The 23745-nt window shown below is 46.2% G+C and overlaps 1 protein-coding gene across 2 annotated transcripts in view; it reads right to left on the bottom strand.

Moving 5' to 3' along the window:
* The window catches only part of DPYSL3 (dihydropyrimidinase like 3), a 139121-nt gene that overhangs the window by 40811 nt on the left and 74565 nt on the right, over positions 1-23745 (bottom strand). Inside the window, exon 1 of one of the 2 annotated variants that reach the window (XM_075601023.1) lies at positions 4872-5115. The exons of the other annotated variant lie outside the window; for it this stretch is intronic. Coding sequence (XP_075457138.1) covers positions 4872-4910 — 39 coding nt within the window. The 5' untranslated portion in view covers positions 4911-5115. Of the gene's footprint in view, positions 1-4871; positions 5116-23745 lie in introns of those variants that run through there. 2 annotated transcript variants of the gene reach the window in all.

Here is a 23745-nt window from a genome sequence, read left to right as displayed (position 1 = left end):
ATGTGTTTTTTAATTTAGTAAAGTAGATGATCTTATTTGGACTCACGAGAGTTTGTGCTCTCATCTGGTCACAGATTTATCAGTTATTTAACTTTTTTTTTGTTTTTCTGAATTGGAGGTCCTGTTCTGAGGGCCCGGGAACCCCCACTTTCTCCACGTTCACCACAAAAGTCTCCAACCCACCCGCTCTACAGTTAACCCTGAAAGTCCCTTTCTGAATGTTTCAAACCCCCCTACCAGCTGTTCAAGCCTACCTACCTTTCCCACTCCACAGCTGTCTTGGACACACCCATCAACTTCAAAATCCTCCCCAGTGGCTCCACAATCCCACTGCTCACTCTCCAGACTTCACACCTGCTTAGCAGGACGGGCCCCCCTACTCCTCTGCACAGCAGTACAGCGCCAGTCCTGCAGACTCCATCCACTGCTCAAGAGGATGGGCCGTCGGTGAGTGGTCGGGATTCAGGGGGCTCCGCAGCCATCCTGCTCAACAAAGGGTTGGCAGGGGAGGGGGAAATCAAAACTGCTGCAGTTTATTATCAAAGTGGCAAACATTTCCAGCATTACCGACTAGTAATACTTGGAATATTGGTCAATTAGGGTGCGGCATTTCAATAATGCCCTAATTTTCAGCCTAAAAGATCTTAAGGTACTGTTTGGTTGCAAAAATGATCTCCTTTGGCTGAGGCCCCAGTACCTCCGCTGCACGCGCGCCCGCGAGACTGGCGGCGCGTGCAGCTGATTCCCCAGTCTGCAGGGAGCTGCAGACCAAAAGACCGGGGGGGAGGGGCGTGGCGGGGTAGTGACGGGGGCGCAACCATGACGTCACCTGGCAGGTACGCCCTCATTGGCTGAACCGCCAGGGGGCGTGGCTTAGCGCTCCATAGCGAGTCCTGCTCTCAATTCTATTGAGAGCAGGAGCAACTCGCGCCACAGCCCCCCCTTGCAGCGGGCCCGGCGTCATTGAGGGGAGGGCTCTCGTCCCTGCAGCGTCCGCCACAGCGGGCGTTGCAGTAGCCAGCGGGGACCAGCCCTAATAGTGCAAAGAGGTGATGTGCCACAGCGCCAGCAGTCCTAACATATCATCTACTATAAGCATATCAGGATTGTTTATGCATCTATCACAGATGTCGTTTTAAAACGTTTAACAATTAATTTATGAGAATATTTATTTTTCTTCTTTTTTTGTCTGTTCTTCCAAATTCATTTTTGTGAGTTCAGAGGAATATGAGTTGTCTACATAATGTTTACTACCACCCATGATGAGGGAAATAAGTGTCAGAAAATACAGTACAACCTCAAACACAAGAGACTAGAAAACCTTCATCATGGCTTGTACATTCCATGGACTCCAAGCATCCTATTCTGTGTGTAGTATACAATACAGCTGTTACCCAAGGAGCTAATTCTACATGTTATGGGGGACTCATCTGTATTCAGCGATTACTTGCCCTACTTTCAGTATTTATTCACTGGCGCAGGAGATGCATAGGATCTTTACATTCATTAATGAATATATTGACGTTTTATTTTTTATAAAAACTATTTTAGTTAGAAGAGATATATATATATATGTATATACAGATGCAGATACAGCGGCTGTTATTGAAACACTTCTTGCGGTATATACCTCGGAATACCCACGTCATGACGGATTTTTTTCAACCGTACCACCTAAAGACGCGAGTGCAGAAAATTGCATTTTAGTGTCCTGGCTTTTAAACACCTGAAATTGACCCAGTAGCACAGTACTGTACACATTACAATTCATTCATTTCATTGCATTTAATTGCACACAATTCATGAAATTCAAACAAAGCAACCGCGATAAACACGTGTGCCTGGGGCGATTGGTGGCGTTAATCCCACGTGGATTACAGCAGCACACATGAAAACTGCGCCGTGATTTGTTCGAATAACGGCCGCTGCATCTGTATATATATATATATATATATATATATATATATATATATATATATATATATATATATATATATATATATACAGATGTATATATATATATATACACACACACATACATATATGAACCAACTTCTCACTACTGAAAACTGAATCTGCCTTGTAGGGTGTGGCACAAGTATAAGAACGGCAAGATACCTTCAAAAGCCAGGATCTTTAACCGACAGCAGAAGTGTCACCTCTCCCGGGAGACAAAGCACAAGGGACAGGGTGTGGTATTGTTCAAAAGCTACAAAAGATGTGCCTTACACACTAAAGCAGCCTTGGCAATGAAAAGCATTTTAAAATCCACATCTGTATCTATCTAAATGTCAGAATCCTCTTGCAAACAACTCTTTTAACTGCGTGTGTGTGTGTGTATATATGCATACATGTGTGAATGAAAATGTATATCCTTTGACAATACAATAGCTCTGTCATATGTAATGGATGTGTGGCATGTCTGATAAAAACAGCCAAGATATCATGTCAAATACAAAATGGTAGGGACATGGATATATTATTAGAGCTATCCTTTGACGTGATTAATAATCCTTCTATACTATTTTAGTTACAATGGAATGCTGGATTTATATTGAGTGGGTGGACTTCTTCAAAAGTCCCAGTTTCAGTATACTTGTAAAAAAAAAAAACAATAATAATAATAATCCCTACTATTTAAAAAATGTTAAAAAAAGAAATAAATATAAATGTATCAATTATTACGTGTTCTAAAAAATATGCAGGTCAATGCATGCCAATTTGTGATTTCTCATGATGAGAGGAGACATTCCCAGTGAGGGAGACAGTAAATATTCGTATATTATCACACAGTGTGCCTAAATATTTGATGTCGTCATCAGACACTGCTAACTGTCTTAAATCTAGTTTGCATGCCAGTAAACTGCTGGCCAGCTCAGCTTGACAGTTAAATAATTGCATGCACTGGTTTGCTGATGCAGCTTCCATTGTCCATGTAGCAGTCTGAGTAGTAGTACACATTTTGCTACCCAAGATGGATGCTGATGAGGACATCCTAAGCACGCCCTCAGAAGCTTTGTGCATGTACTGCATTTGTTAAAGATAAAAGAATGCAAAGGATTGTCAAAATACTGCAGTAGAGAATTACTGCTGGGTGACTGCACCTGCTTAGCTTTCTTGTCTGATGTACAAATGTGTAGCACACCACAGTTGTCACTGCTTTCGCTTGCTGTTTATACTTGTGTTGTAGGCAACTGATCATATGCTACATGGACAATGTTGCATCCCAATGATCAAAGTGAAAATGCATTTGGGATTTTTCTTTTAATCCCCTTACAACTAGAGGGTAAAATGTATGTTGGTTCTTGGGTGAGCAAAGGGGCGAATCTTCTTGCAAAATTCAGATGCATCAATTTAAATGGTATTTAATAATCATTTTAGAATTGGAACTGAAAGACAAATGCCATCTGTATTTACGTGCAATTAGTTTATTTTTGAGCTATTTGCTTCTCAAGATGTTATATGAACAGAACTGCACTGTTAATTGGGGCCTTGTGTGTGTATACTGCTACTCCAATAGAAAGAAAAAGGAAATAATAATACAACCTGGAGATCCTAATAAAGAAAAGAACCCTATTGTGGAAGAGGCAGTAAATCAGTGATCCCTTGCCTGTGTCAGCCCATGTTCCTTTTGTCTGGTTTGCAAAGATGGAGTAGCCACCAATTCCCCCCCCAGTGCATCCTCCACCCCTCACCCCACAAAAGGTCTAATTAAATTCAGTAGAGACAAAGCACAGCTGGACATCTTGCATCTGACAATAAAAAGGCAGGACTGCCATTGAACCAAGGGATCCTGAGAGTTTGCCTGCAGCTCATTGCATTGCACCCGTAATAAATCAAGGGGAGAAATAAATGACTAAAATGTACAGCAGAGGAGGGCGAAGAAGCATCCATACAAAAATGACATGAACCTCCATTCCTATTTATCCTTGGGTGTTGCAGTGGGGACCACCCATCGCCAGCTGCAATCTGACATATTTTATGCTTACCTTACAAATAACAATGCCCAACATGCCACACTTTAATAATATTCCTTTTGTGTGATGATGATGTTGAGATATATATATATATATATATATATATATATATATATATATATATATATACATACACACACACACACACACACACACACACACACACACACACACACACACACACACACACACACACACACACACACACACACACACATACATACATACACAAAAGACATGACCAGTGTCAAGATGAAGATGAAAGAAGATGAACACTCTTTTATAAATCGTATTTTATGACTCTCCAGAGAAATAAATACCAGCCAGAAGCTTAGTTTACAATTACCTCCAGCATCACCTTATAGTGAAGGGGCTGGTTGTATTATAAACCTCTGCACTGATCGTAATACAGTCAGGTCAATTTCACCTTCTCAGGATAATCCTGAGAAAGCTGCTGAGTGCAGGGGGCTGCTATAATAAATTGTCCAGGTTTGCAACACAGCGAAAGTGGCTTTTGTAGACACTTTGAAGGATGTCCAATATATTCACCAACAGTCGAACATTTAAGGGAAATCAAATAATTTGATCATGTCCACAAAGGGGAAGTTACATCAACAGATTGCTTGCCCTACGCAATTCAGACGCAAAAGCATCTATATTTAGTAGATCAGATGATCATAGCAATATGCACTGCGATATATTCAGGTCCTTTTCAATGCACTGATATCAGCCATTGCCAGTTCGGGAAACAAATTAACCTTCTGCAATAAGCTACATTGTTGCCATGCAATGTTATGCCTATTTAACACAAAACGAAGGCTGTGTATAAGTGATGTGCAGTTGACAGCGTACAGAGCTGTGATTATGAGCATAACACGAGATGGGGAGACTCACTGTTATCCTAGGAATGTTCTTCTTCCCCTGGTAAGACATGGTCTTTCTGCAAACGTCCCTCCGTCTCTGCTGCCTGCTGCCTCTATCTGCCTCCCGAGCGTGCCTTACAGCAGATCAGGTAAGGGGATGGGGGTTGTTTTTTGTGTGTCTTAGCTGCCTTTAGACAATAGTAAATCCCTTTTTGCAGTGCCAGCTGGGACTCTGGAAACAGAGAGAGGGCTGATCTGGGCTCCTCCCTGCCTAGTCTCTTGCTAGTCAGTTGCCTCACCCACTTTCCTGCTCTGCATCTGCAGTGCGCGTCTTCAGACACCAGATGGCGCTGCGTACACTGCAGATTTCATCACCGAATCAAGACTCTCTTGGACTGATCACATGGGATCTGGGGAGGAATCCCCCCTCTACATGAGAAACTCTCCTGGATCTGAGAACCCCGACCGACAAAGGATGATGGTATTTTTTTAAATTTATTCGCTAAACACCAAGCTGCAGCTGGATTACAGCTAGTGATACTGTATAAACACCGACCAACGCTTTAGAAAAAACGAAAGCAGCTTTAATATGTGGTTTTATATGTGACTAAAGTAAATTGATGTATTTTTTTACTTTCTATGTGTCAATAAGGACCGTTCTAAAATGTTAATCCTACAAAAGGCCACATACACCGTTTATCGTGTTATGTACTTAAAAAAAATATTCTGAATCTCACTGTTAACCTTTTAGCTGATTTATAATAATATGCCATGCCAACTTGACTATAAAAACCAGAAAGTCAAATCAAAGACCTGATGTCCTCTACTACTGTAATTTTCTGATGCTGTTGATCAACATTTTTACAAGCAGGACAGAACAAAAAAAGTTGGTGTGATCCTAAACACACCCTACACAATGAACTCACATCTGATCTGAATTCACAATACTCTTTGCAATATATACTCCAAATACATTGCTGTCCTCTTATTAGTCAAAGACGATAACATTATACCCCATTTTCCAGGGGCTCTGCTTGTTGAAAATAAACCTGGCACATTACACTTGTAACTCCTCACATCTACTGTACCTTCTTCTCAGGGTAAACAGAATATCATGCCAAATAAAAAACCAAATGTGCATTGTTTTGTGTCACCACATTGGTCTCCAAATAACAGCAATGTCCATTAGTAGGATCACTCCTCAGGAAGTTGGTTTGTTGAACATTTGGGGGTACATTGTGTGGTCAGCTAGGACTGAGATCTGTGATTTCCAGCAGAATAAAGTATAGCTGATTCGGGGGCGTAGCGCTCTTTGGGGCCCGCAAGAGATTGAATGTTTAAACAGGGAAAAATACAAAACTCCGGGTTCCCGTCGCCACACCGGAAGGCGCAGTTCCGTCCTTTCAGTATAGTCCGCAATCGGCACTTCAGGGGAACCCCGATCGCGGGCAGCGCCTACAACACAAGCAAATGCCCATGATGCTGTAACACTGTATATACATCATGGGTATTTGCTCGTGTTGTAGGCACTATCTGCGATCGGGGTTCCCTTGAAGCACCGATCGCGGACTATACTGAAAGGACGGACCTTCGTCTTCGGGTGCGGCGACGGGAACCCAGCATTTTGTATTTCTTCCCTGTTTCAACATTCAATCTCTTGTGGACCCTCAAGAGCGCGGGCCCAGTGCACATCATACATCACGTGCGGAAACTGAACTTCTAACTTAAAAATAAATGGTGAGTACATGAGTAATCTATATTTTATATTTAATCTATATTTATATGTTTGCAGTATATTTAATTTCCTTCTAACAAATCGAAGCATATAAAGATGAAACATATTAATAATCCGTTGAGTAAATAGGGGATATTATTCCTAAATTTGTTGGCATGGTATATTTTATTTTTTCTGAGCCAATTAAAATCAAGGCAAATTTTTCTCCTGAATCTACGGAATACGCTCCCTTATAATGGGGCCCTGAAAAAAAATGTGGCCGGGCACACGCGCATGTCTAGCTACGCCACTGAGCTGATTAGAAGAGTGTAGTCATACTTAGTATTGCTTCACATTGCATCATGTTAATTGTTATGTAGAACTAGATGTGCATATACTAAGCGCTCAACCTAGTAACATATGTGGTGGATAGACCATTATATAGAAAAAACAAATATAAAAAATGGTAAATATATGTGTTGTTGCCACACGTGAATAATAAACCTAACAATCAAAATAAAGAAAATAATCCCAATAAAAAACTATAAATTGTATTAAGGGATGGATGGCTGCCTTAGGACATAACAACAAGTCTATCCAGTGGACTTGTATAAATAGTGAAAGTACAAGAGAGCACATAGTCCTTGGCGCAATGAATAATGTATAATACCAATCCTTGGTTGCAAAACAGTCCTTTGTCACAATGGTGATGTCAGTCTATTCGCTTGGAGATACTTGCTTGGATTCCTCAGTATTAGATAACTCTAAAAACATAAGAGGGGAAACAGACAGACCATTGCGCAGTAACCTCTAGGGGTTGAAGGTCATTCACTCTGCAACTAACTACTTACATCAAGTAAGTGGTATGGGACCTTGAAAGGTATCTTTATCTGTGAGGTGCAGGGCTGAGTAACTGGTTGCCACAGGTTCCCCAAATGTTTTCATTTCCACAAGCTCTCCTGATCACAGTACCCATAGAATGTATAAAATCAACATAGTATGGTACCAAACAAAATGTATTTATTAAAACATGCAAAAACCACATGAATTGCACTCACATATTCAAGGATCTTGCTGCGTAATTACAACGTGCCGTCCACATCTTGTGTACTCAGAGCATAGCGCCAGCAGTTGGGGTCGGATCCACACCTCTCTACTCCTCCATGCTGCGACTCCACAATTGGGATCCTCCTCCGATGACGTCACCGCAGCGCCGCCACTCTTTCTAATGCTGACAGACTCAAGGTGCATATGCAAGAATAGGCTCCACCGTACACGTTTCGTGACTTGACATCACTTCATCATGGGTATGGAGCACTGGCGTTCATGTGGACCTTTATTGTTGGTTCCCTTGTTCTGGTCCTTTTCTGCTTTCCTCCTCTCTTTCCTCGGAATCCTCGATTCTTCTCCGCCTGGTAGGGCGTGGCGCGCCCTGCCTCCCTATGAGATTATCTGTCTCGTTGTTTCTCACCAGGAAAGAATCCTGGTCCCTGCCATGGTCAACTGGGGGCCTGGGGAGTAGACTCCAGCCTCACTAGGTGCAGGGGCCTGCTTCAGGAAGGCTTGCCCTGTCCGCTTTTAGTCCAGGATATCAGAGTACTGATCACACAGCAGCCCCTCTGACATAAATCTCCAGCTGGTAACAGTCAAGATCCAAACTCCTTCACAGAATGTGTCTTAGAGACATTCAAAACAGAATAAATCTACTATATATTATTGGAAAGTAAAATGGTCATCACTACTGTTTTTGAAGCTGAAATATACATAAGCTCTACATTGCAGGGATTAATCTTCCTATTGTCTGATTTTGTTTGTTGCACTTATTGTATTATAATTCCCAGTATTTGCATGGTCTCTCGTGTAAAGCTCTGTATACATACAATACATATACATAATATATATACAATATATATATATATATATATATATATATATATATATATATATATATAGATGTAGAGGTATCTGTACAGTGTTAGCCGAGCTTAATAATAAAAAATGAATAGACAATACCGTTCTGTGGCTAACTAATGCTTTTATTTGTGCGAGCTTTCGCGATACACTGATCTCTTCTTCTGGCGCTGTTACAATGAATAAAGCAGGCAAGGGTTTTACTTAACAACAGTGTCTCTTGGAATGTTATCTGTGCTTATCCCTCCCCCGTGTGTAGATGCAATGTATGACTAAGTGTTAAATAGTCCCTGAATGTTAGTGATGTAAGAATGTGTGTGTGTGTGTGTGTGTGTGTATGTAAATATAAATGAATGAAGAGCCCACAGTGTATACAGCGCTTTACAAAAGGTGTGTGTGGAGTGGGAGTGTATATAAATGGTGTGGGTAGTTGTGGAAATGTGAGAGAGTGTTGCATTACTAAAAGTGTGTGGTCCCTTTTGATATATAGGGATGGAATAACATGGCAAGATCGCCAGGGAACTACAACCCATTCTCCAGGAAGATACAAGACTGCAACAGGTTTTCTCTGAAACACCCTTATTATCATACAGAAAACCTCATAATCTCAAGAAAATGATGGTGAGGAGTAAAGTATTCAACAGTACAACTGAATGAGGGACAAGACCATTCCAGGACGCAAGATGCAAAACCTGTGCAATGCTCCACACAGCGGGCACAATACAAATACCACACAGGAATCTGGAGTACAAAATCAGAGGAAGGTTCACCTGTTCCTCCAGCAATGTCGTGTACCTCATCATGTTTCATATATATAAAAACAAAAAGAAAGAGCGCAATGATCCAATAGTATTATGTAATATAAAATAAACAAATTTATTAAAATAGACAAATAATGCTCTTACATTGATAAACAATGAGACAGATGTAATAACATATACATGTATATGTGAAACAGCAATGTTTAAAAAACAAATAGGAGACCCATCACTAAGCTGCAATAATTCAATGGTAACCACACGATTGTGGAGGGATACTTTGTATCAAAGGAGAGTGTTCATATATTAAATGTATCAATGGAAATCCAAGTACGACAAGAAAACCGTAGACAGTGAGGTTGAATCCAGTGTTATGTAATGAGGCAAGGTTTTATCTCTCACCCACTCGTAGACATAGATAGTAACCGTAAGATCCGTCAGCTAAGCCTCCTTTCTGGAGACTGCAAATAATGCCGATCTGGATGTTCTTAGCGTGATTGCTTCACATCAAACGAACTCCCCGTTGGCAAAAAGGAGGGGGGGGGATAGGTGGAGGGGGGAAGAGGGATCTAGCCACACAGCTGATCCCCGGTCTGTCGGTGTACTTTAACTATGATTGGACCCCACACACCATCTTTAAGAGATCACTGGTTACCTTAGCCTCCGTCCAAGCAACAAATGGTCACCTCACGTTAACTCCATCTGCTTGCGGATGAAACACCACACTCTGATCTCTCAGCAAATTCTCCTGTCTCTCACAGCTTGTAGCATGGAAGTCCTGCTGAAGGTTATTTAAAATAAGGACATAGACCCTACGTGTTTCGTCAGAAATGGTACTGACTTCATAAGGGGTGTGTCTAAAGTGTAGCAGCTGTTGATCTTTTATAGTGGTGCAATGAATCTGATTGGTAAAGGTATCCAACCAATAAAATGAGTATGGCAAACAAAATACAATCATGTAATCTCATACTGGTGAAATCAGCTCCTACCCTATTTTCTGATGTAACACTATGGACGTGTGACTGGAATGATTGTTATTTTTTCAACAATTGTTTGGGTGTTAGGTTAATTAGTAATTCTGCTTATTTTGTATGTGATGCAGTTTCTATACCGGTGGGAAAGTATTCATGTGGACACTGTATTCATTGCAATGCGGTTATGAAAGGGAAGACATTTTCTCCTCCCCATAGTGGAAAATCTTATACAATTAACCAGTTCCTTAATTGTCAATCAGATGTCATTTACATATTAAAATACTCCTGCAGGACCCTATATGTGGGTAAGACCATGCGATAGTGGCAAGGAAAATTAGTGAACATAAAAGTTTGATAAAAATAAATCACACATTTCTTCAGTCTCTAGACACTTTCAGGAACATGGTCATATTGTGAGTCAATTAAGATTTCAAGCAATAAAACAGGTTATCAAATCCCAGATGTGGGGGAAATCGTATGACATCCATAAAGTGGAGGGAATTGTGGTGGATGTACTGTAAGAGTTGGATACAGTGATGTCTAGGGGAATGAATGAGGAGGACTTCTCATACTTTTTATGATTCGTTATCCGGATATTCCATTCTATATAAGTCATAATATATTTACATAGTGATTCATATGGAATATGGGTGTAATCATGATAATTCAATATAATAAGAGCCATTATGCCATAATAATTAGTGGATTACTGTAAGGGGATAATAACGAGGATGTTTGTAACTGACATCTTCCCTTTGGAGTGTAAGATTCTTTCATAGTGGTTGGATAGTGAAATTCTAATATGGTCTGAAGTGGTTATAAATGTTGCATAATATTCAGGAAATGTGTGTGCTGTCTCCCTTTTTGCTGCTATGCGGTAATGTATACTTTTATTATTTATATGGGACATGCACCTATTCATTATTGAATTTCTATTGGAGTGCCAGTGATTTTTTATCACATATTCTATTTATGCACTGTGCACCCATAGTGTGTACATTACGGCTTATCAGCTGCTTTTTCATTATTGATTATATACCACTACTTTGAGGCTCAGGACTGTTAGATATGGAAGAATTTGCTGACGCAGCTGAAATATTTGCTGACCTTTCTGAAACATTAGGCTACACGGATGCAGATGTAGCCAAAATACGCTATACAGAATCAGTTGATGCTGTTTTTGGACCGGAGAAACCCTCTGATGTTTATAATGATCTAATACGTTTAAAGAAGAGAGAAGTGGATTTCTACCTTCATGCTGTAACGCTATCTCATTACCACAAGGAGAAACTCCTTCCCCGTGGTTTTCGGATAAAAAACCAACCTACGATTGGACGCACGGATCCGGAATTCTGTAAGAAGTGGGTGGCCATTTTAAATAAATGCTCCTTTGACCTGACCCTGCTGGTTATTGAACAGTCCACGAAGGAAATAACGAAAATTAAACAGGACATTGCTGACATCAAGGACAAACACGGACACATTCTGGAATCAGACTCTTCAACTAATTGGATTGACAAACTCCAGACCGCAGTTGACCTACACAGGGCCAACCTTATCAAATACAAACGGGATAAGTTGAAGCAGGTCAAATCTGATTATAAAGAACGCAAAGTGTATAAATGGCTTTTGGGGCTTAGTGACAGCACTCAGGGTAGACCAGGGCAAAGGAGATACTATTCCAAATCCAGAAAGGCAGCTTTTGGAGGGTCAAGATATAATACCAGTGACACGGACCTATCTGACACCCAGGACAACACCACTACTGAACCTTTTTTAGCAAAACCACAGAATCTCGGCAAGAAACCACCGTTACCAGATTCAGACGCCGGGGACCAATCCGGAGGGGCGGTTGGAAATCAAAGGTCTCTACCACGAGAGTCGAAGACGAAAGGGGCGAGGGGAAGAACACAGAATCGGTAATCTTTAATTTATCGGACTATACCCTCACCCCGGCAGAGGTGGCGGTACTCCATAAAGGGCTCTCTTTTGTTCCCACTAACGCACAACAGCCCTTTGACTGGGAAGTAGACCTATACAGGATGCACCGTCAGCTGAAATTGAAAGACTTTTTCTGCAAGAGAGATGAGTCTGCTACCACTGGCAGAGGATTGAGCGTCTATTCGGATACTAAGAAATTCAGACCCAGAAGTGTTTTTGATCCGCAGATTACTAATCATAGCATTTCCACCTTCATGGGACTGGTTGAATCAAATACTAAACCACGAGTTATGAACCGTCAGATTAGCTATCACAATCTCACCAAGAGTGAGCGTCTGGCATTAAGATCCCTTAACAACAGAAGGGAAATTATCATCAAGCCTGCGGACAAAGGGGGAGGCATTGTAATAATGCCATACTCCTATTACCGCAATGAGATTCTGGGTCAACTCGCCCACCAGGACCATTATAAAAAGCTAACCGCAGATCCTACAGCGGTATATAAGCGTGAGGTGGATTCAATTATCACAATGGGACTAAATAATGGCTGGATCTCAGAAGATTTGGCTAAATTCTTGACCACTGACTTTCCGATTATGCCTGTACTCTACACCTTGCCTAAGGTACATAAATCTCTCATAGCACCGCCGGGTAGACCAATAATCTCGGCGCGGTCATCACTATGCCACCCACTGTCACAGTTTGTTGATTTTCACCTACAGCCTATGGTCCTACAGATGTCCTCATATATTAAAGATACTACGGACTTCATAACTAAACTGTCAGCACTAACATTGGATTTAACAGATGTCCTGCTTGTGACACTTGACGTGTCAAGCTTGTACACTAACATCCCCCACCAGGAGGGGATGGAAGCTGCCAGGAGCCATCTACACAGTACCGGCCGAGGAGATGGTCCTCCATCAGAGTTCCTTATGACTCTCATAGATCTTATATTACATAAGAATTACATCAGATTCGAACGGACGTACTATCTCCAACTCATGGGAACTGCTATGGGGTCTAATATGGCCCCATCTTATGCGAATATCTATATGGACACATATGAGCAGACACACCTTCTACATGATTCTCCATACGCTGAGTCTATTTTATATTATGCTAGATTCATCGATGATGTGTTCCTCCTGTGGGGTGGGGGCGAACATGATCTGTTGGAATTTATTCATTATGTGAATCTCATACCATCAAACATACGCTTCACGTACCAGTACAGTGCCACTAATATAGTGTTCCTGGATACCGTGGTATACAAGGAAAATAATGTATTGTGTACTAGAATACATACAAAGGACACAGATAAGAATACTCTCTTAGACGCTCAGAGTCATCACCCTCCCCCTCTAAAGAGGGGACTCCCCTTTTCACAAATGCTCCGGGTACGGAGAATTACAAGCGATCCTACGCATGTTGAAGCAGCTTTACAGAAAATGGCAGATCGCTTCAGAGAGAGGGGCTACGATCGGACAGAAATTGATCAAGCATTAGCCAAAGCACGTTTACCAACAAGGGGTGATCTACTGAAACCTACGGTGACAACCATTGAAAATGATCGGTTTCACATAGTAACAACATATAGTACTGCCTCAAGCCAGATACAACGCAGTATAAAGCAAAACTGGCACATTTTGGCGAATGATAAACGTATCGGAAAACATTTTGAGTCCCCACCCCTCTTTTGCTATCGGCGGGGTCGGAATGTGGGGGATTACCTCATAAAGGCGGACCCAGTGGATAAATATGCAGCGAAAACGACCTGGCTAACAAAAGCTCCGGGGGTGCACAAGTGTAGAGGTTGTGTAAATTGCCAGTATTTAATGCTGGGCAACACTTTTATGCATCCGCATAAAGGTTATCCAATTAAAATTGTGGATTTTCTCAATTGTGACTCAAAATTTGTAGTCTACATTATCAAATGCCCCTGTGGGCTTCTTTACGTGGGCAAGACATCGCGTATGCTTAAGGAACGAATAGCAATGCATCGTTCCACAATACGCAAGGCCCTTGCTGACCCCACCAATTCTGATGATCTTAAGCTGTTACCAGTGGCAAGGCACTTTAAGCTTAAACAGCACAGCTTAGCCACCTTTCGTTGTATGCCCGTTGTACAAGCCCATACTCCAACCAGGGGAGGAAATAGACACAGGCTTTTGCTCCAGCTTGAGGCGAGGATGATTCACAGACTGGATTCTATGGCCCCCAAAGGCCTGAATGAGGACATGAACTTAGGTTGTTTTTTGTAATTTTTTGCAATTTTTTGTAATTATTACTGTTCAACATCAACTGTATGTACAGTATACATGGATCAGCGTAGTTCAAAATGATTATGTAAAAGGCATTTATTATACAGTATATTTTACTACAGCTTGTATATTCTTGTCGTTCAGCTTCTTCCATTGATTTTATTTTCCCCTCCCGGTTCTCTTCACTTTACCCTCACTGTGTATTGGGTGTTCTTTATTCCACATTTTTGCAGGTCCGTATATTGTATATTTATGTAGTTCTACAGACAGTATGTTCCTTTATTTGATCGCACTTTGTGTCTTTAGCAGTACTGGTATACTAGGGGTTAACTAGCAACCTATGTATATCCATGCAGCATGTGACGCCGACAGGTTTATTATGGGTTACCCGACTGGGATTACAGCGGGTTCTATCTGTCATAGGATTCTACTGATATACGCATGCCAGTATCTGTTATTCTTAGGTGCTGTTTAGAAGCAAATTCATCACTGCTACAGCACATACACATTTGCAGTGGTGTATCTATACACGTGCAGTACACATGACAACCACCGGTGTCTGCTGCCTTTAAAGAGTTGAGCACACATGTTGTTGCCTTGAAAACCGGGCCTGCTGATGCAGCATCAGTTTGTTTACATGCAATGACACTGACAGCTTGGGTTTGCTCATGTGACTTGGATTCCCCAATAGGAGTACAGACATGGAGTTGGAGCATGATCTAATTAAATTGTATTATGCACAGCTGTTTTGTCGCCCGATGATGATGCTTTCTGATGATGTGGAGATGTTTATGTCACTTGGGTGTTGGGGTATATAAGTCACTCACTGTCCTGTGTCTGTTGCACCACCCTGAGGAAGATCCCCCTGTGGGATCGAAACGTTGGAGTTATGTGCTGTATTTAATACATTTATTTTCATTCACCTGAGTGCTGTCTCCCTTTTTGCTGCTATGCGGTAATGTATACTTTTATATATATATATATATATATATATATATATATATATATATATATATATATATATATATATATATACATATATATATATATATATACATATATATATATATATATATATATATATACACTGTATGATGGAATTCTGTCTATTCAGTCTGAGAATCTTTGATATTTGGCGCAGTAGATATGTTTTTATCTGGCACTTATTGATGTCTGTATATGTATTATTGAGATGTTTATATGTTCACATATATGCACATGTTATGTTATGCACATGTCACAGGAGTATAGGAGTGCTCACCACAAACCGGACTGGACCGCGAGGCTGAGGTGGGGATACAGGTAAACCACCACCCTACAACCATGTGAGTGGGTCCGGTAAGCAGAGTAGTTGTGGATAGCCTGGGTCGGGGTAGTAGAGTGTCGGATCGTAGAGGTACTTGCCGGGATCAGGGTTGGAGAGGTCCAGGATAGTCGAAGTCCAATGCCAGAGGTCGAGGAGAGGAGAAGGTAGAAGTCCGATAAGTGAGCCAGGCTTCTAGGGTGCCAGAAGTCAGGAATCCAGATACAGAGCAGGATCTATAACAAGGAGACAGGAACAGACTGCGAAGTACTGGTAGCACTAAATACTGAGAGGAGCCAATGGGAACTACCAGCAGTGAGGTCAGACGTAGGTAGAGCGTTGATAGGCTGAGGCAGGTGTGGAGGAAACAAGATCCAAGAAACGGGGGTCTGCCCCGGTGGCGCGCATGTCCGACGTGAAGCGTCACGTTAAGTTTTTTACAGAAGGCCCTCCAGAATCTCGAGACAAACTGCGACCCAGAGACTATGGTTTGGGGTGACCCATGGAGCCTGAAGACTTCCCTCACAAATACCTCGGCAAGTTTAGGGGTGCTGGGTAAGCCTTTGAGTGGGATAAAGTGCGCTTGTTTAGAAAAGCGGGCGACCACTACTAGTATCGTGTCCATACCCTTAGATTTGGGGAGGTCGACAATAAAGTCCATTGAGAGATGTTCCCATGGTCGGTCAGGAATGGGGAGGGGTTGCAGGAGTCCTGGAGGTTTATTCCGTGGTATTTTGCTTTGTGCGCAGGTGGGACATGCTGAGACGAAATACTGAATGTCCTTGCGCATGCCTGGCCACCAGAAGGTTCGTTGCAAGAGGTCTATAGTTCTATTGATCCCTGGATGACCTGCCGTCTTGGCCAGCACTGCATTACCTTCTGGTGGAAGGTAGGGGGTGTGAAAAGTCGTCCAACTGGCACCCTGAGGAATCTGATCTTGAACCTTGGTGATTTCCGCCAGTGCGTCGAAGGTATTGGCCGAAAGGACACATTTAGGGGGAAGGATAGTCTCTTGGTGGTCCTCGGTCTTATCTTCTACTGCTAATTGACGAGACAGTGCATCTGCTTTAACATTTTTTGAACCCGGGAGGTATGAAATAAGGAAGTTGAACCGGGTGAAGAAGAGGGACCAACGTGCCTGCGGGCACTCAGATGGCGGACAGTCTCAATATACAAGAGGTTTTTATGGTCCGTAAGGATGGTGACGGGGTACTCGGCACCTTCCAGCAGGTGACGCCACTCCTCCAAGGCCATTTTAATCGCGAGGAGCTCACGGTTACCCACGTCATAATTTAATTCTGCTGCTGAGAACTTCTTAGAAAAGAATGCACAGGGATGCAATCTGGCCTGTGGGTTCTTTCTTTGGGATAAGATCGCCCCATCTCATATGTCCGAAGCATCTACCTCGAGGGTGAAGGGCTGTCCTGGATCCGGATGCACTAAGATGGGTGCTGTGACAAAAGCTTTTTTGAGGACCTCAAATGCCGTGATAGCCTCGGGAGGCCATAGTGCTTGATTGGCGCTCTTCTGGGTGAGGGCTGTGATGGGTGCGACTACGGTAGAAAAATCCTTTATGAACCTGCGGTAATAATTGGCAAAGCCTAAGAACCTCTGTACCGCTTTCAGGGAGAGGGGCCGGGGCCAATTTATGACTGCTTTCAGCTTAGCAGGGTCCATAGCAAGTCCTGTGTCCGAGATGATATATCCCAAGAATGAAGTGGATGACTGGTGGAACTGGCATTTTTCAAGTTTGGCGAACAGATGGTTATCCCGCAACCTGAGAAGTACTTGTTTGACATGCCTAGTGTGTTCCAGGGTGTTCTGGGAGAATATAAGGATATCGTCCAGGTAGACCACCACGTGCTGATCCAGGATGTCTCTGAAGACGTCATTAACGAAATCCTGGAAGACTGCGGGAGCGTTGCAAAGACCGACGGGCATCACCAGGTATTCATCGTGCCCATCCCGCGTGTTGAAGGCCGTCTTCCACTCATCTCCCTCACGGATCCGGACCAAGTTGTAGGCTCCCCGGAGGTCCAGCTTGGAGAAGATAGTGGCACCCTATCAAAAAGTTCAGCAATCAAGGGTAGTGGGTACCGATTCTTGGCAGTCACCTTGTTGAGGCCGCGATAATCAATACATGGGTGCAACGTGCCATCCTTCTTCTTTACGAAAAAGAAGCCTGCCCCTGCCGGCGAAGAAGACTTACGAATAAAGCCTCTCTGGAGATTCTCCTGTATGTATTGTTTCATTGCCTTGGTCTTGGGAGGGGGGGGCAGCAGGTAGGTACAACCTCTGGGGGGAATAGCGCCGATAAGATCTATAGGACAATCATAGGCGCGATGGGGTGGTAATTCCTCAGCCTGAATCTTGTCGATGACGTTTCTGAAGTCCCCGTAGACATCCGGAAGGAGGGAGTTACTAGATTTCGGACGCGTGGCTCCTATAAGAGCTTTGGGGAAATCCTGACAAACCTCTCGACACCGGCCTCCCCAGGTAATGGTCTGTGTCTGGAGCCAGTAAATCTGTGGGTTGTGAAGCTGGAGCCAGGGAAGACCCAGTATCACATCTACCGCCGGCGTGTGAATGGCATCCAGCTGAATGTTTTAGGAATGGTGACCGGTCATTTTGAGACGGAGGGGAACGGTCTGCTGTGATATGAATGCAGGCTGTAGAGGCCTACCGTCTATGGCTTCGAGACCCACGAGCCGATTCTTGGCTATCAGAGGAATCCGGTTCTTTTCAGCAAAATCCTGATCGATAAAGTTTTCACCGGATCCGGAGTCTAGGAAGGCCAGTGCGGCTATGTTCCCGAAGTCTCCTGATAAGGTTACCAGAAGGAGTATCCTAGATGGTAGTTTGGGAGAAGAGGGAGAGGTTACCATAACCAGTGTAGTTCTCCCCGTACTCACCAGGGACGGGCGTTTCCCGACTTAGATGGGCAGGTATTCACCAGGTGTCCACTATTTCCACAGTAGAGGCACAGCCCTGCACGACGTCGGTGTAATCTCTCTGCCAGAGACAGGCGAGTACCACACAGCTGCATGGGTTCTTCTGCGGGTACAGAGGCGGACTCCCCAGGAGCTGTATGTGGAACAGAAGTGGGTTGTATACCTCTTTGACGTTTCCCCTTCTCCGCTCTTCTCTCCTGGAGCCGCTGGTCCATACGGATGCAGAGCGCGATGAGCTCCTCCAATGCTTTAGGATGTTCCAGAGCGGCCAATTCGTCCTTAAGGGAGTCGATTAAGCCCTGCCAGAACACTGTGGCAAGCGCTTCGTCGTTCCACCGGGTTTCTGCCGCAACAGTGCGGAATTCAATCGCGTAGCGGGCCACAGTACGGTTACCCTGTACAATGTTGAGGAGAGAAGATGCGGCTGTTAACCTCCTAACTGGTGTATAGAAAACTCTATGAAATTCTGTGCAGAATCGATCCAGGTTGGAGATCAGGTCTGGGCGTTGCTCCCATATCGGTGTAGCCCAGGCCAAGGTGTTGTCGGTCAGCAACGAGATAATGTATGCGACCTTAGAACGGGGAGAAGGGAAATGAGAGGGTAAAAGTTCAAACTGAATGGCACACTGCCCCAGGAAGCCACGACACGCGGAAGGATCCCCCGCGTAGCGGTTAGGAGTGGGTAGGCGAGGTTCAGAAGATACCATTTGGAGTACCGGTGGGGAGAAAGCAGGAGCAGAAGGAGCGGCAGCGGTGTCAGGAGAGGACAGAAGAGATTTGCGTTGGTCGAAGATGGTGCCTAGGAAATTTTGGAGCAGTTCCATTCGCTGATTATTTTGTGAGAGGCAAGTCTCTAATTCTTTGAATAGGTCATCATGTTCGTGTAAGCGTCGACCCACCTCGGCGGAGTCCAGGTCTGTTGGGCTGGGCATAATGGCACAGGAGTATAGGAGTGCTCACCACAAACCGGACTGGACCGCGAGGCCAAGGTGGGGATACAGGTAAACCACCGCCCTACAACCGCGCGAGCGGGTCCAGTAAGCAGAGTAGTTGTGGATAGCCTGGGTCAGGGTAGGAGAGTGTCGGATCGTAGAGGTACTTGCCGGGATCAGGGTTGGAGGTCCAGGATAGTCGAAAGTCCAATGCCATAGGTCGAGGAGAGGAAAAGGTAGAAGTCCGATAAGTGAGCCAGGGTTCTAGGGTGCCAGAAGTCAGGTATCCGGATACAGAGCAGGATCTATAACAAGGAGACAGGAACAGACTGCGAAGTAGCTTGTAGCAAGCACAACCAAAGACTGACTATGATCAGCAATCAGCTCAGGGCTGGTAGCATTAAATACTGAGAGGAGCCAATGGGAACTACCAGCAGTGAGGTCAGACATAGGTAGAGCGCTGATAGGCTGAGGCTGGATGCAGAGCAGGTGTGGAGGAAACAAGATCATTGGCGGCAGTGGAGGTGGTAATACTTGCGCGCGCGACACCTGTGGCGGAAGGGGGAGTGAAAGCACGCCGCGAAGGCAGGCTGAAGACGGCGGCGTGCGCGGGTGTCTGCCCCGGCGGCGCGCATGTTCGACGTGAGACGGAGGAAGGGAGGAGACGTGGGACCGGACGCCGCGCGTCCCGGCGGCTGAGGGGGTGAGTGCTGGAGCCGAGGAGTAGAGTGCCGCAGGATGTAGGAGACGCGGCGTCCTTACAGCACATTTGTTAATGAGTGCATAAGAGGGTATAGTTGCCTTAATATAACACATAAATATGGTATGGTGCGATCACATTACATTACAATAGAGTTTAAAGGAAGAGGGTGTTTGTCATGGCAATTTTGTGTACAGGGTTGCTATGACTACTAACCATTATGACGCTCACTCTTCCTATATTGTAATGGTGGCCGCCAACAGGTGGAACACATTTGTAGGACGAGAATAAGCTCCTATATAAAGTACACAATATCATGGGTTATTTAGACTCTTGACAAAGGGCTGTTGCTGGAAATATCGAGTCTCTTCATGTATGTGTCAGCTATGTAAGTGTTTTGCTATTTGTTCACTTGGTCACTTTATGCAATTACTGTTTGTATGCGCTACCCTATTTGACTATGCACGCTTCAATAAAATATGCATTTTTTTCAGGACTGATGTCCTCATCTTTATATGGTCAGGATAAGGATCTATTTCCCTGCTATTTGCTTCTGCAGTTTTTGTTACACCATCTGATTGTTTTGATTCATCATTTATTGACCGGACGGTCTAGGTCAGGCATGTCAAACATGCGGCCCGTGGCCCGCAACGGATATTTTTGCGGCCCGCTCACAACGACCGGGCTATAGTTTCTCCCTCAGCATGCGCGCTGATGCGTGCTGAGGAGGAGAAACTCTTCCGAGAGCGGCAAATTGAAATTTGCCGCTCGGGGAAGCGAAGGAGCGGTCACATGACCGCTCCCATCCAATGGAGCTGCAGCCGGTCCGCCATTATTCACTTCAGAGCAACCAGATCGCAGCACCGAGGTGTGTGTGTGTCTGTGTCTCTGCTGCTGCTCACTGACCGATCTGTCCTGAGGTGATGCTGCCAAGCAGTACAAGCATTCATGTTACCGGAGTCACAGGCGCTGGTGCAGGGGGGTGGGTGTGAAAAACGGGCTGGGGCTGGTGCTGGTGCAGGGGGGTGGGTGTAAAAAACGGGCTGGGGCTGGTGCTGGGGGGTGGGTGTGAAAAACGGGCTGGTGCTGGTGCAGGGGGGTGGGTGTAAAAAACGGGCTGGGGCTGGTGCTGGGGGGTGGGTGTGAAAAACGGGCTGGGGCTGGTGCAGGGGGGTGGGTGTGAAAAACGGGCTGGGGCTGGTGCTGGTGCAGGGGGGTGGGTGTGAAAAACGGGCTGGGGCTGGTGCTGGTGCAGGGGGGTGGGTGTGAAAAACGGGCTGGTGCTGGTGCAGGGGGGTGGGTGTGAAAGACGGGCTGGGACTGGGGTTGGTGCTGGTGCAGGGGGGTGGGTGTGAAAAACGGGCTGGGACTGGGGCTGGTGCAGGGGGGTGGGTGTGAAATACGTGCTGGGGCTGGTGCTAGTGCAGGGGGGTGGGTGTGAAAAACGGGCTGGGACTGGGGCTGGTGCAGGGGGGTGGGTGTGAAAAACGGGCTGGGACTGGGGCTGGTGCAGGGGGGTGGGTGTGAAAAATGGGCTGGTGCTGGTGCAGGGGGGTGGGTGTGAAAGACGGGCTGGGACTGGGGCTGGTGCTGGTGCAGGGGGGTGGGTGTGAAAAACGGGCTGGGACTGGGGCTGGTGCAGGGGGGTGGGTGTGAAATACGGGCTGGGGCTGGTGCTAGTGCAGGGGGGTGGGTGTGAAAAACGGGCTGGGACTGGGGCTGGTGCAGGGGGGTGGGTGTGAAAAACGGGCTGGGACTGGGGCTGGTGCAGGGGGGTGGGTGTGAAATACGGGCTGGGACTGGGGCTGGTGCTAGTGCAGGGGGGCGGGTGTGAAAAACGGGCTGGGACTGGGGCTGGTGCTGGTGCAGGGGGGTGGGTGTGAAAAACGGGCTGGGACTGGGGGTGGTGCTGGTGCAGGGGGGTGGGTGTGAAAAACGGGCTGGGACTGGTGCTGGTGCAGGGGGGTGGGTGTGAAAAACGGGCTGGGACTGGGGCTGGTGCTGGTGCAGGGGGGTGGGTGTGAAAGACGGGCTGGGACTGGTGCTGGTGCAGGGGGTGGGTGTGAAAAACGGGCTGGGACTGGTGCTGGTGCAGGGGGTGGGTGTGAAAAACGGGCTGGTGCTGGTGCAGGGGGGTGGGTGTGAAAGACGGGCTGGGACTGGGGCTGGTGCTGGTGCAGGGGGGTGGGTGTGAAAGACGGGCTGGGGCTGGGGCTGGTGCTAGTGCAGGGGGGTGGGTGTGAAAAACGGGCTGGGACTGGGGCTGGTGCAGGGGGGTGGGTGTGAAAAACGGGCTGGGGCTGGTGCTGGTGCAGTGGGGTGGGTGTGAAAAACGGGCTGGGACTGGGGCTGGTGCAGGGGGGTGGGTGTGAAAAACGGGCTGGGACTGGGGCTGGTGCAGGGGGGTGGGTGTGAAAGACAGGCTGGGACTGGGGCTGGTGCTGGTGCAGGGGGGTGGGTGTGAAAAACGGGCTGGGACTGGGGCTGGTGCTGGTGCAGGGGGGTGGGTGTGAAAGACGGGCTGGGACTGGGGCTGGTCCTAGTGCAGGGGGGTGGGTGTGAAAAACGGGCTGGGACTGGGGCTGGTGCAGGGGGGTGGGTGTGAAAAACGGGCTGGGGCTGGGACTGGGGCTGGTGCTGGTGCAGGGGGGTGGGTGTGAAAAACGGGCTGGGACTGGTGCTGGTGCAGGGGGTGGGTGTGAAAAACGGGCTGGTGCTGGTGCAGGGGGGTGGGTGTGAAAGACGGGCTGGGACTGGGGCTGGTGCTGGTGCAGGGGGGTGGGTGTGAAAGACGGGCTGGGACTGGGGCTGGTGCTAGTGCAGGGGGGTGGGTGTGAAAAACGGGCTGGGACTGGGGCTGGTGCAGGGGGGTGGGTGTGAAAAACGGGCTGGTGCTGGTGCAGGGGGGTGGGTGTGAAAAACGGGCTGGGACTGGGGCTGGTGCAGGGGGGTGGGTGTGAAAAACGGGCTGGGACTGGTGCTGGTGCAGGGGGGTGGGTGTGAAAAACGGGCTGGGACTGGGGCTGGTGCAGGGGGGTGGGTGTGAAAAACAGGTTGGTGCTGGTGCAGGGGGGTGGGTGTGAAAAACGGGCTGGGGCTGGTGCTGGTGCAGGGGGGTGGGTGTGAAAAATGGACTGGGGCTGGTGCAGGGGGGTGGGTGTGAAAAACGCGCTGGTGCTGGTGCAGGGGAGTGGGTATGAAAAACGGGCTGGTGGTGAGGGGAGAAGGGATGAGAGATTGTGGGTGGAGGGAGAAGGGAGATGGAGGGGGGTTGCGCGGCCGCCGGGGGGGGGGGGGGAGGAGAGGAAGGGGTTGTGTCCCGGAGCAGTGGTGGCAGCAAGGTGGTGTGTGTGTCTGAGTGTCTGAGTGTGTGTGTGTCTGAGTGTGTGTGTGTCTGAGAGAGAGAGAGTGTCAGGCAGAGGGAGAGAGAGTGTCAGGGAGAGGGAGAGAGAGTGTC

The sequence above is a fragment of the Ascaphus truei genome, chromosome 5 (assembly GCF_040206685.1).
Source record: "Ascaphus truei isolate aAscTru1 chromosome 5, aAscTru1.hap1, whole genome shotgun sequence".
Classification (NCBI taxonomy): domain Eukaryota; kingdom Metazoa; phylum Chordata; class Amphibia; order Anura; family Ascaphidae; genus Ascaphus; species Ascaphus truei.
The sequence above is the reverse complement of the archived record's forward strand: the minus strand, read 5'-3'. Positions and strand labels throughout refer to the sequence as shown.